We start from the raw sequence: 12,708 nt of genomic DNA on the forward strand, positions 1-12,708 counted from the left end.
AATATAAATGGCTAGAAGTAATTTGCTGCTTCTGTAAAAGGGAGCTAAGGCCTAATGATGGGCTGTGTGTATTTTTTGTTCTGGTGCATATACCCATCCATCCCTCCCTTACACACGTTGTTTCTCTCTTCATGCAACCAAAGGAACCTTCCATGGTGGCATTGAGCAAAGTTGTGCCATGTCCACCAGCCCTTGAGGCTTTCTCATATGTACCCCATAAGAAGCAAATCTGGTGTTTTAAAATGAAGATAAGTAAGCCTTGGGGTGGGGGGAGTTCAGAATTCATCCATACAGTCCACAAATATTTACTAGCAAAAGCCTTGGGGAGTCTTAGCAGTGACAGTGGTAGGCAGGAAGTAACTCCAAAGGCCTGTTCACATCTGTAGCTAGTTTTCCATGCTGTAACTCCCTTGGGCCTTGAAGAGAGGCAGGAAGATGGTGAATATGTAAATCCAAACACTCTGCAGACTGGATAATCAGAACAGAAGGCCCCAAGGACCCAAGCAAGGAACCTGACATAGGAGAGAGGTACCCCAGACTCTGGAGAAGCTTAAATTTAACAGAACTTAGAATGAGGTTACAAAACCAGGGGATCCAAGAGGTGGGAGCTGAGGTTTCAGCTAGGACCCTGAGAAGATGGCTTTTGATACCTGGACAGGGAAGAATGAGAGCAAGACCTGGGACAACAAAAGATGGTGAAATTAGCCGTGGAAATGCAGTTCTACGTAGAAGCACTCTATCTTCCAAAGATCTTCATTTAAAGCTTTGAATCTTAGATATTTTATTCAATTTATAAAATTTCACTTTGTCTATAACTGCCAAAGATGTCCTCTTTTGTGCAAAATAAATCCCCAAAGATTCAGGTTTTATGAGGAATTCAACTGTATAATGGTTTGGATTTTTTTCTCTCCCTTTAGGGTTTTTCATATTCATCTTTTACTGTGCAGCAAAAGAGAATGTCAGAAAACAGTGGAGGCGGTATCTTTGTTGTGGAAAATTACGGCTGGCTGAAAATTCTGGTAAAGATTTGCTTTCATTTCTTTCTTCTCTTAAATCTCAAGAAAATAAATGTGTACATTAAGATGAAAGCAAGCACTGCCAAGGAGGCGTCAGGTCTGGAAAGTTGGGGAACACAACCTGCACAACAGAAAATGCTCTTCAGCATTACTGGAGAGGGAGGGAGGGAGGGAGGGAGGGAGGAAAGAAGGGGGAGGGAAGGGAGGAGAGAAGGGAAGAGAGAGGGAGGGAGGGAAAGAGGAAAGAGACAGAGGGAGAGGGAGAGAGGGAGAGAGGGAGAGAGGGAGAGAAAGAGAGAGAGAGAGAGAGAGAGAGAGAGAGAGAGAGAGAGAGAGAGAATTCTTGCTACCTGGGAATTTTGTGAGCAAGAGAGTTAGTTGACTGCTTCTTCAATGAAGCGACAGTGACATTTTTAGCGTTTGTTTCCTACTGAGTGCATGTTTTTTCATTTCTCCAAGTAATTTTTAATATTTTCCTTCATAACATTTTAAGGCTTGACTCAGCCCTTTCTCCACAGGTCCAGGTTGTCAGTGACTTTATTTGTTAGCTGGCCAGACTTTGTATGCATTTGGTTATTTTGAAGTTCTTTTCACATATTCCCGGTTGGCTAGCAGAGCAACGAGCTCATTTCTTTTTCTTTTTTCTTTCTCTTAAAAACAATAACAACAACAATAAAGTCCTGTTTGAAAAGCTAGCTTCCTTCTGCATGAATACAACCTTTCAGTACCTGATAGGTACTGCGGTCTGTATTTAGAAAATGGCAGTGTGTGAAGATCACTTATTTGTATGGATTCAAGAATAATTACAATGGCAGAGTTGACTTGTGTTCTTGTGAGGGTAGAGGGAGAGACTCTGGGACACTTCCTAAATCAGCAGCTGTTTCCAGACAACCCATTAGCTCAGCCCTTAGCTCTAGGAGGACCCCGGGTCTTCTTAATGAGGCAGTCATTTGCAAGGTAAATCCTTGCAGTGGAGGTGGAGGTGCCCTTTATAAAGACAGCTTGTGAAATGTGTGAGTTCTCTACAAGATCCTGAAGTGAGAATTCAATTGCTAGAACTTGTTACACTGTGACCTGTCTCTTGCATTTGAGCTTCAACATACTGCCCTGTTTTTCTGTAATGCTTATTCTGCTGTAGACTGGAGTAAAACTGCTACTAATGGTTTAAAGAAGCAGACTGTAAACCAAGGAGTATCCAGCTCTTCAAATTCCTTACAGTCAAGCTGTAACTCCACTAACTCCACCACACTCCTAGTGAATAGTGATTGCTCAGTGCACGCAAGCGGGAATGGTATGTATGTCTGTCTCCATATAGTGTTTTTCAAGCCAGTGGTTTTTTTTTTTTTTTTTTTTTTTTTGAGGTAGTTCTTTTTGCAGAGCAAACTGGAAGATTACACCTATGACTAGTAAGTCAAAATAGAGTTTTCAGTAACAGCCAGAGCATATTTATAAATCCAAATGTATTTACTTTAGAGCAAATAACAGAGTGACTTTTTTAAAATTTAGTTTTCCATCATGGGAATTGACTATAACCTAAAAAAGGTTTTCTTAGATTCAAATCCTAATTTAAATATTGCCCAAAGGTTTCAGTACTGCACTGTTTTGGTAAGAGCAGTACCTAAATTACTAAGCAATATGCTTTTTTTAAAAAAAAATCATATCTATTAGCCATGTATATCTTTAGCACTTTGAAACCTTCCTGTTTTTTTTTTTCTCTTTTCATGTTTGTTAACCCTTTCCCACAATGTGGCTGCCTTGTGACAGCACCCAGGTTCCCATGAATGTATCAAAGGCTGGAAGATGGATTGTGAGCAATATTGGCCACTATCTGTGTCACTCATACATGAACAGATGACTGCAGCTGTGCTTCTTTTACTCATTACGTCTAGAATTTCCAGCTAAAACTTCATTACATTTCCTTTCTCTCCAAGACTGGGCTGTTCGTTACTCATAAAGCTTATCTTACTTATTTTTGCCTTCTTCTGCTTCTTAATATACCTTTTGCATTTTATTTAAAAAAATGTGTGATGTGCCAGTACATTTCTCCTTCCAATGAATAGTTGGCCTTTATTCATTATTTTAAGATTTTAGTCCTTTCCATTACTAATCAGATCAGTTTGTGAGAAGGTTCAGGTCTCAACCAAATAGTTTCTAAGTCTTATAAAGTTGAGGGCTTCTGATAGTTTGAGTTTAAAGAATACAATTGAGGGTTGGCTGGGGAGATGGCTCAGGGGGTACTACACAAGGGTAAGGAGCAGATCTTCGGAACACACTTAAAAGCCTGATGCACCTTATGGTGACCCTGCTGTAATAGTAGCACACAAGAGGCAGGAGGAGATGGGAAACAGTCAAGCAGACTGGCTGGCCAGCCAGGTCAACCAAAATGGTGAGCTCCAGATTCAGAGAGAAATCCTGCTTCGATACAGAGAGTGCAGAGTAACCCAGGAAGACACTCTCCAAACTCAGGCTTCCACATGCGTGCACAGGAACACTTCATGTGTATTGCTGCACTCACATGAGCTTATAAACATGCCTGCCTGCACAGGTATACATACCACATACAAGATTTTACACAAAGAAGATATACAACAGGACTCCTTGACATTCAGACCTTTTCATCTCGGACACAGGTGACATATGGAGTTAAATAACTATTTTTACAGAATTGCAAAGTGTTGAATAGCATCCTTAGCTTCTCTACCAAGTAGAACCAGCAGTGTCCTGCCCCAAGTTGCAGCAAGCAAAAATGCCCCTAGACGATGTCCTCTATGGGAACAGGTAATAAATTTCTTCTTCTTTGCAAACCACTGCTATAAAAGATAAGAAGCTGCTGTCTGGTGCTGGAGAGATGGCTCATTGGTTAAGAGCACTGACCATTCTTCCAGAGGAACTAGAATCAAATCCAAGCACCCACTTAGTAGCTCATAAATGTCTGCAACCCCAAGATCTGACACCCTCATACAGACATATACACATTCGGGCAAAACAGTGATGCATATAAAATGAAAAAAATTAATTAATTAACATTTTAATAAAAGAAATTGCTGCCATATGGCCTTATATCCTCACTGTCAATACCAAGATTAAATAAAGTTCTGGGCACTATGCCAACTTGCCATATGAGGAATGATTCATTGTAGGTCCCTGGAATAAAGACAAGGAGATCAAGGCTGGTTACTAAGAGCGAGAGAGCAAGTTGAAAGGCATGTGATTAAAGGATTGAACTGGATCATCCAGAAGCTTTAGACTCCTGTGTGTGTGTGTGTGTGTGTGTGTGTGTGTGTGTGTGTGTGTCGAGGGGCTCTTGATCGATAACTAGGGTTTTTAATCTTCTGAAAAGGGTTTGGAAGTGATGCTTCACCTGCCTAGCACTACCAAAGAATTGTCAATCTTTGGGGAATCATTTTGTAGAAGCAGGTCCATTTTGGCACCGCTGTTTGACACAGCTAGTTTTGATATCTGACAGTAAGTATGGGGCACATTGCAGTCAACAGAATGGCTAAGTGTTTCAAAAAAAAAAAAAAAAAAGATAATGTGTCTGTCAGATGAACATCTCTGACATGTCAGCCTCCACCCCGGATGAGGAATGGCACTGAGAATTTCAAAAACGAAACTGGCAGCTGAGTGTTTTATTATACTGGGACAAATTGTTCCCACAACCAAACGTCCTCAAACCAAAATGCTTAAGTCAGAACAGCTGCCTCAGACAGGCACACGCCCTGTTTGAGCTGTGGCACAGATGGAGCTGCGTTAGCCACATCTACTGCCTCTTTTGTATAAATGTGACACATATTTCAGTTCCTAGCTGCCTTACAGCCATGAAAATTTAGTACACAGGGCCACGAGCTAACACTTTGGAAGCACCCTCAAGTGTTCCATCCATCACTTTTGAGCTATAGAAGTTTAGGCAGATCATTTAATTTCTACCTTTGTCTTAACATCTGTGAAATGGGATCATAAAAAGCACCTGTCCCTTAGCATTAACTATAAGTGAGACTATACATGATGTGTTCAGTGCTGTTTTCATCATTATTATGATTGTATCATGACATAACCAATAGGCTATTATTCAGCTTTGTACATGGCCTTTCAAAGCTATAATGATCAAAAAGATGGTGCTAAGTAGCTAAAAGCTAATAGATGCTATGTCCTGAAGTTCTGAGGCTGCTAATGATAGGGAGGTCTAGGTCTAAATCACAGGTACCACTGAGTACCCTGCTGTCCCCCTCTTAGGCTGGAATCAATAGCTTCCTCACGGGAAGCTGTGCTATTGGGATTGTCAGAACACAGATTTAGAAATGGCTATAGAGAGATGATTTCATCTTCCCAGGACTGTAGCTGGTTGCTTTGAGCTTATCTTCTAATACAAAATTTCATTTCATAGGAATCATAGGGAATAAGAAGCCTATGTGGGTCCCTACAGGATCTCTGATAATCTTAAATAATATTGTAGGTTATCTTATACACAGTTTAATTCAATGTGTTCAATTGGAGTTAGGAAATGGGACCTTGAAAATAAAAAATATATATATATATAGCTTGCTTTGCTCTCCATTTTGACTGTTTCAGTTTTTTAAAAATGTCAACAGGAATTTTGTTTCTGATCATCCTCCAACTTGCTGTGCTTACCGTCACGGACCTTAGGGAAGGAATAAAAATAAAATATGTAAACACAGGATGGGTACTTTTAAAAGATTCATTTCTGGCATGCCTGTTCACCATTAATGTGAAGACACTACTTGCTTGGTCTTGAGTACTTTCTGTGGCTACTTCATGAGACCGACTTTGATCTTCTCCTATCTAGGCAATGCATCTACCGAGAGGAATGGGGTTTCTTTCAGTGTTCAGAATGGAGACGTGTGCCTTCATGATCTCACTGGCAAACAGCACATGTTTAGTGACAAAGAGGACTCCTGCAATGGTAAAAGCCGGATAGCGCTCAGAAGGACTTCGAAGCGGGGAAGCTTACACTTTATTGAGCAAATGTGATTCTCTTCTTCTAAAATCGAAGCATGATGTGGATGGTGTGAAGTGTCCAGTTTTCCTTTAACACAATGTGAGATGTATGAAAAGCGCTGGTTTTCTATTCAGCAACCTCGAAAGGAACATAAGCTAAATGAGGGCAACCAGTTACTATCAGAAGAAACCAGGACTGGCTATGGTTTCTAGACATTTGCAGTTTGGCTTCTTATCTCTCATTTTCAAAGGCATTGGTGTTAATATCACAGAATAAGATCCAGGAAAGAAAAATGAAAGTTTGTTTCCACTCACATTTTAAAGAGGCTGTTATCCTTGATAACATCCTAAAAAAGAAAGAAAGAAAGAAAGAAAGAAAGAAAGAAAGAAAGAAAGAAAAGAAAGATGTTTACTTCAGTCTGTTGGTAAGTTTAGTTGTGCATGCCTTTGTTGTATATAAGCTAAATTCTAGTGACCACATGTCAAAAATCTTCTCTCTACCTTTTTTTATATTTATTTTCTACTGTGTAAATTTATTCTTTTGTAGAATCATGGTTGCGTCGCCTTCTCTAATGTGATAACTTACCAGTGACTTCTAAACCTTCTTTAGAAGATCATATAGGATGTGAAATTCAGAAACTTCACTGAAATCAAGAAATAATGATAAAGGCAAACTGAACAATTATAAATAGACAATTAGCTCAGAAAGTGCCTTTGAGCAATCAAGAAAAGGTGCCCCCACTGGGCAGACACAGCCTTATGAGCTTATGGTTTGGAAAACAGTCCGGCCACATTTTAACCCTGATGATCCTCCTGGGTACCTTATGCAGGGTTCTCATGAAGGGTCCTTATACAGGGTCCTTATGCAGGGAATGACTTGTATGACTATATGTGACATGAAATAGTGATACCAATGGCCAGACTTCATCCCTAATGACCAGATTATAGAATCTCTACACCATGGTTGTTAGAGGCTAAAACTGTAATCTAAACCATGTTAGGAAGATCGTGACGGTAGAAAAGATACACACTGCCACTTCTCAAATACCCAGAGCCTTTCAAAAGAGGGGATGAGAGTAGGGTTACTTTTCCAGAGTGTATATATGGCAAACAAATTAGGTCTTTAAAAGATGGCTGCATGATACGTTATTGTTGCAACTGCTACATTCTGGTCCAGTCATACTTGTATGTATTTTTAAAAACATGTCGAATCTTGAAGAGTGTATAGTGACAAGGGGGAGCAGCTACTGGGAAGAGTGAATTATCCTGTGATATTGTTGTTTGTATGTAATAACATATATCCAAGCCTGATTGTTCCTACTTCTAGAGGGCCTATCCTATTTCTCACCTTTACCAGCTTGAGTGGTGCCTCAAGCAGTGTGATTATTAGGAACATTTCAAAATCCTTTAGTTAGGTCTTTCACTAAGGCTCCCTTGCATATATTTCAAATAAATGTTGTATCCGAGACTAACCACAGTAGTAACATCTGTTTCTGTGTGTGCTCACTGTCTTTGCAAAATTTCTTCTCCAAATTATTTAATTATTTTGTATTTATATGTTATGATTGACAAAACTGTTAAAAATCAATAAAAATCAATTTGCAGTTAAGTCCTTTAAGTTTGGTTTGCATTCTCTTTCTCCAATCCTACCCCCTGGCAGTGTGGCGTGGAATGGTGGAACATACCCTCAGAAGATTTGGACTGCGGCATTAGAGAATGGCTTGTCCTGCTTTGTGACAGTGGTTTCCAAGGGCTATTGTTTATCTTATCTTACTCTTTCAAGAGCTACTCTTTAACGTGTGTTGCCACTGACCTGTAGGAAATGTATGAAACTCAGTTCAGACCCCATCCAAATGTCTGCTTCCTCGGTCTCCAGCAGTGGGTTTTCAGGAGAGTGAAAACAAGATCCAAGAGGCTTTGTACATAATAATATATATCGAACTCTGATTGTTCCTAGTCCTAGAGGGTCTATGTTGTTTCTCATGGTGTCTCAAGCACAGTATGTTTATTAGGAACATTTCAAAATCCTTTAGTTAGGTCCTAACTAAGTACCATCTGCTAGTTAGCATGTGGAAGCCACAACTGTGGAAAGCAGCCTTCCCCCAGATGAGAACTGTCTGAGCAATCTTTCTTTCCCAGCTCCTCAGCTCCCACAAAGAAGCCATTGATTGGAAAGGTGACGAGACACTTTTGATTTGAGGGTGGGGGTAAGGGGGGAGGGATGAAACCTTGGAAATCAATCTCCCAAAGTAATGTGCATACCAGAGTACACCTAAAAAGCACAAAGTCAAGAGTCTGTCAGTTCCCACCTTCCTTACTTTTTGTATTAGGGCCCTTGTCCGGTTGGTCCTTAAGCTAAATTCTCTTGGCTATTTGTTGGTTTGTAAATTCAGAGAAATAACATGACGGGACAGAGACAGAATGTTCCTGAGGAGTAACCTCCTCTGGTTTTAAAATTGGAGACTGTTTTAAGGAAGACAGAGGAACTACTATTCTTCAGGGAATGTGGAAGCAGTGCCCGGCATCTGAAGTGTTTCCTCAATGCACTGGAGAAAATTTCCCCAGAATTCACTAGAATCATTGATGCTACCTAGGAACTATGCAGTCTTTAATGAGCTGTGCCTTTAATGAAATGATGCAAACTGTTCCACTCGGTGAGCTGGCTTGTATCTAACAAGGTCACCTTGGAGGAAGGTGTGTTATTTGAAGGGTATTTCAATGGAGAGTTAATTTACTGAATGGCATACTCACCAAACAGACTTGTTTGGTGTGACTTTTGTCTTCATAATAGCAAGAAAAGATGATTCAGTTTATCTCTATCTCATCTCCTCCTTGGGGTCTGAGGGACAGAAACCAGGAGAAGCTGAGTGAGTACAATAAAAACATACTATCGGGACCAGAGAGATGGCTCAGAAGTTAAGAGAACTTGTTGCTCTTGCAGAGGACCTGGGTTTGGTTTCAGGACCCACATGGTAGCTCACAATCATCTATCTATAACTCAAATTGCAGGGGATCTGACAGCCTCTTCTGACTTCCACAGGCACCAGACACGAACACAGTAGACATACATACATGCAGGCAAAATACTCATGTACATAAAAAAGGAATATTTTTTTAAAAAAGGAACAAAATTGGGTCAAAATTTCTTAGGAATATATTCATTTATTTCTCACCTCAGTTTCCAGATATAACATCAATAAATCAGAGCATATAAAAATTAAATATATATTCATATGGAATATTGTATTATTCAGGGTTTTACTGCTGTGAACAGACACCATGACCAAGACAAATCTTATAAAAAAAAAAAACCAACATTTAATTGGGGTTGGCTTACAGGTTCAGAGGTTCAGTCCATTACCATCAAGGTGGGAGCATGGCAGCATCCAGGCAGGCATGGCCCAGGCAGAGCTGAGAATTCTGTCTTCATCCAAAGGCTGCTAGTGGAAGACTGACTTCCAGGCACCTAGGGTGAGAGTATTAAGCCCACACCCACAATGACACACCTACTCCAACCAGGTCACACCTATTTCAACAAGGCCACACCTCCAAATGGTGCCACCCCCTGGTCCAAGAATATACAAACTATCACAAATAAATAGCCTTTTAAAATAATATTTTATTAATTATTTGAGAATTCCATATAGTGTCTTTTTATCATGTTTACCTAGATAGCAATATAGCCTTGTAACCCCGGCTGGCTTGCCTCAAATTCAGGACTTTCCTGATTCAGTATCCACAAAGCTGGGATTACAAGTATCGCCATTCCTGGCTTTAAAATATATGCTTTTAAAATATATTTAATAGATACGTTCTTCACTATGAAGAAACCCTTATAGTCCCTGGTATGTCCTCTCCTTGACTCTCAATCTTATATAGCTGCAAGAAGCTGGAGCAGAGACAAATTTAACATTCTTTTATACTATGGCAATGGGAAAGTAAAATGATTCCAGGTCATCTAAACTAAATTATTACAGAAATAGTTTAATTTGGTTAATTGGTTAGTTTTTTCAAGTTGATTAAGAATGGACTCTCCCAATTCAGAGACAGGGTACCTTAGGGTCAAAAGACATGATATTTCCACTTTGCATGCTGTCCTCTAAGACAGAGTCTTAAGCTTCCAAGGAGAACACAAGACATCCTAAAAATAAGCAATGATGCCACCTTTTAAATACAGAAGAATGTGTGAAATCTCCAGGAAAGGTGCATAGAAAGGTTACTAAAGGGATTCAATTATGGTAATTGAATGCTTAATCTTACTTACTCCCTAGACCACAGCAAATCCTACATGGAAGTACATTGTGCACAGTTTCATAACTCAAGCGCCATTATTAGAACTAATAAGAGTTGAGAAAAGAATGGTAAAAAGATATGAGGGGAACTGCCCAATGTAAAACATATACATGCACCAAGGCTTGAAAGGAATGTTGAAAAGTACGTGAGTTGGGTGTGGTGGCACATACTCAGAATCCCAACACTTTGGATGCCCAGGAAAAAAGTATTGCTGTGAGTTTGAGGAATAGTCTTGGATACATAACATAGTTGAGACCAGCCTAGGCTACATGACAAGACTCTGTCTCAGAGAAAAAGGATGTGGGCTGATAGGGGGTTGGGTGCTTTAGTTAAAGACTAACTATAAGGGGAGTCAAATAAGCAGGACTCATTTTCATTCCATCAACATTGAGCCCTAAACACATGTACAATCAACTCTGTGCCAGGCGTGGTGGGAGATACCAAGCTATTTCATAAGCAACTCATAATCCAGTTAGAAAAGTATGCCTCAGTTAAAATGTAAACAATACACTATTTCCAAATGGTGTTGAAAATAGCTCTGGTTTAAGTGCCACTCTGAGTCAAGTATGTGCTACATGCGCTTGACCTTGTCACATTACAAGGCATGAGGTTTATCCCAACAGATAAAAACAGTAAAAGTCAAACAACTGAAACAGAAACACAAATGTCTATATAAATCAGAAATGGAATAAAGTGCAGTTCCAACTGACTCGTTGCCCCATCTTTACTGAAGAAATTGCTATAGGAATTCAGAAAATTGGAAACGCTAATGAGTGGGCTGACCTAGTCTTTAAAGCAAAGGTAAATTTTAGACAATGAAATGGGTCAAAGTGGAGAATAACCAAGTGCTTGTGGAAGCAATTACATTAGAACAGCTGCTCAGTCAAATTTATTTGTGGGCCAGATTTTGATGGACAATGAAGTCTGGATCAAAGAATGCGGCCTGTGGTTAGCAACCTTGACAACTAATGGGATGCCAAATTTCAAAATATACTATTATAAATGAACTGCACAATTCTCCCAGGAGCTAAGGCCAGGAGCCACGGGTGCCAGGGGTGTATGTGGAGGACAGTACTCAGGTCTCCCTTTCTTGCTTTCAGTGTTGAGCTCCTATGGGGACTCTGTCCTCAGGTGAGGCCCGGGACAGGGCGGGGCTATGGCGGCGGGTCATCCGAAGGATGCCCAGGCGGCCCAGCCTCTTTCTAGTCTCGGGTGGGTTTGGCGGCTCCGCTCAGGAGACCTTGTCATTGCCGACCCAGAAAGCCGACTTGTTCTCTGCTTCCATCCAAGTTCTCCATACTCCTGCGGGCTGCCCCATTTTCCTTCCTGGTCAGGCCGTGACAAGGAGGGCTCCAAACCCCACGGCGGAGGCGGACTGGGGGCGGAGCTGCGAGCAGATCGGTACCGCCCCCCAACGCGTTCCTTCCGGGCGGGACTGCACGGGTTCCGCTTCTTGGTTCGGGCCGGCGTGAGGGGTGGCCTCCGTATCTCGGGGGCCGCGACCGAAGGACTCTGCTCCTTTAGCCTCAGCCGCGGTTGGAAGCAGGTTGAGGTAGGAGCAAAGTCAATGAAAAAAACTGAATTTCCGTTCAGAGCCCAGCTCCCCGCCGCTCCCAGCGGCCTTCCTCTTTAGACCCTCTCCCTTTAGGCGGAGACTTGGAGAGTCCGCCCCACGACGGGGGCGGAGCCTAGTAGGGCTTGGGTGAGCTCCCAGGCAACCCGGAGCCGCCTCCCAAAACAAAGGGGTACCGCCAAGGCCTTTCTCCAGCCTAGTGCCCAGTCTAGGTTCTGTTGAGCATGGCGGTGGGGCTAGAAACCCTCGGGGCAGCTGCTGACCCGGAGGAGGCCGGGCCGCGATAGCGCCACCCCAGTCTCCTCCCCCACACCGCCCAGCGGTGCGACACTCTGGTTGGCTCCCCTTGCAAGTCATACTTTGGGTCTCTCAGTTTGAAAACTCTTCCTCTCTTCCCACTCGGCCCCATTTGAAGAAACTCATTGACGCTGAATATTTTGAGGACCAGGTCAGCTTGGAGGCGGCAACTTTGGCGGACACCACCGGGCAGGTCCAGCTCCGTGGCCCATGAGCTTGGGCGAGATGCGGAGCAGGAGCAATTCTGGGGTCCGCCTGGACGGGTACGCGAGGCTGGTGCAGCAAACCATCCTGTGTTACCAGGTAAACAGAGAGCAGCCCAGAGAACGGTCGAAACTGCCCACTGATATAACTCATTCTTCCCAAGGCCTCTGTCACTCATGAGAGCTTGCATTTAGTTAAGAGGTTTCCGACTTTAATCCAGTCCTTGCTAGCCAGTTATCACCCTACTCCCTTACTGCTATTTTATTCACTTTACTCACAAATCAGGCGTTCTGGCTTTTGAACAGCTGCTGCGGCTGCTTTGCAGAATTCTGGGACCTTTTTTTTTTTTCTCTCCTCCTCCTCCCCTCC

The 12,708-nt window shown here is 42.0% G+C and overlaps 2 protein-coding genes across 10 annotated transcripts in view; both read left to right on the forward strand.

Moving 5' to 3' along the window:
• Positions 1 to 7,581, forward strand: part of Adgrg2 (adhesion G protein-coupled receptor G2) — a 107,562-nt gene extending 99,981 nt beyond the window's left edge. For all 6 annotated transcript variants that reach the window (XM_021153148.1, XM_021153150.1, XM_021153146.1 and 3 more), the window contains 3 exons: positions 918 to 1,019; positions 2,155 to 2,307; positions 5,821 to 7,581. In XM_021153148.1, coding sequence (XP_021008807.1) covers positions 918 to 1,019; positions 2,155 to 2,307; positions 5,821 to 6,005 — 440 coding nt within the window. In that variant the 3' untranslated portion in view covers positions 6,006 to 7,581. The remainder of the gene's footprint in view (positions 1 to 917; positions 1,020 to 2,154; positions 2,308 to 5,820) is intronic.
• Positions 7,582 to 11,686: 4,105 nt separating this feature from the next.
• Phka2 (phosphorylase kinase regulatory subunit alpha 2) overlaps positions 11,687 to 12,708 on the forward strand; it is a 77,275-nt gene continuing 76,253 nt past the window's right edge. The window contains exons 1-2 of one of the 4 annotated variants that reach the window (XM_021153153.2): positions 11,705 to 11,817; positions 12,254 to 12,438. In XM_021153153.2, coding sequence (XP_021008812.1) covers positions 12,346 to 12,438 — 93 coding nt within the window. In that variant the 5' untranslated portion in view covers positions 11,705 to 11,817; positions 12,254 to 12,345. Of the gene's footprint in view, positions 12,439 to 12,708 lie in introns of all 4 variants that reach the window. The other 3 variants (XM_029473161.1, XR_002377155.2, XM_029473162.1) reach the window with 3 other exon arrangements.

Source organism: Mus caroli, chromosome X (genome assembly GCF_900094665.2).
Source record: "Mus caroli chromosome X, CAROLI_EIJ_v1.1, whole genome shotgun sequence".
NCBI classification, from domain to species: Eukaryota; Metazoa; Chordata; class Mammalia; order Rodentia; family Muridae; genus Mus; species Mus caroli.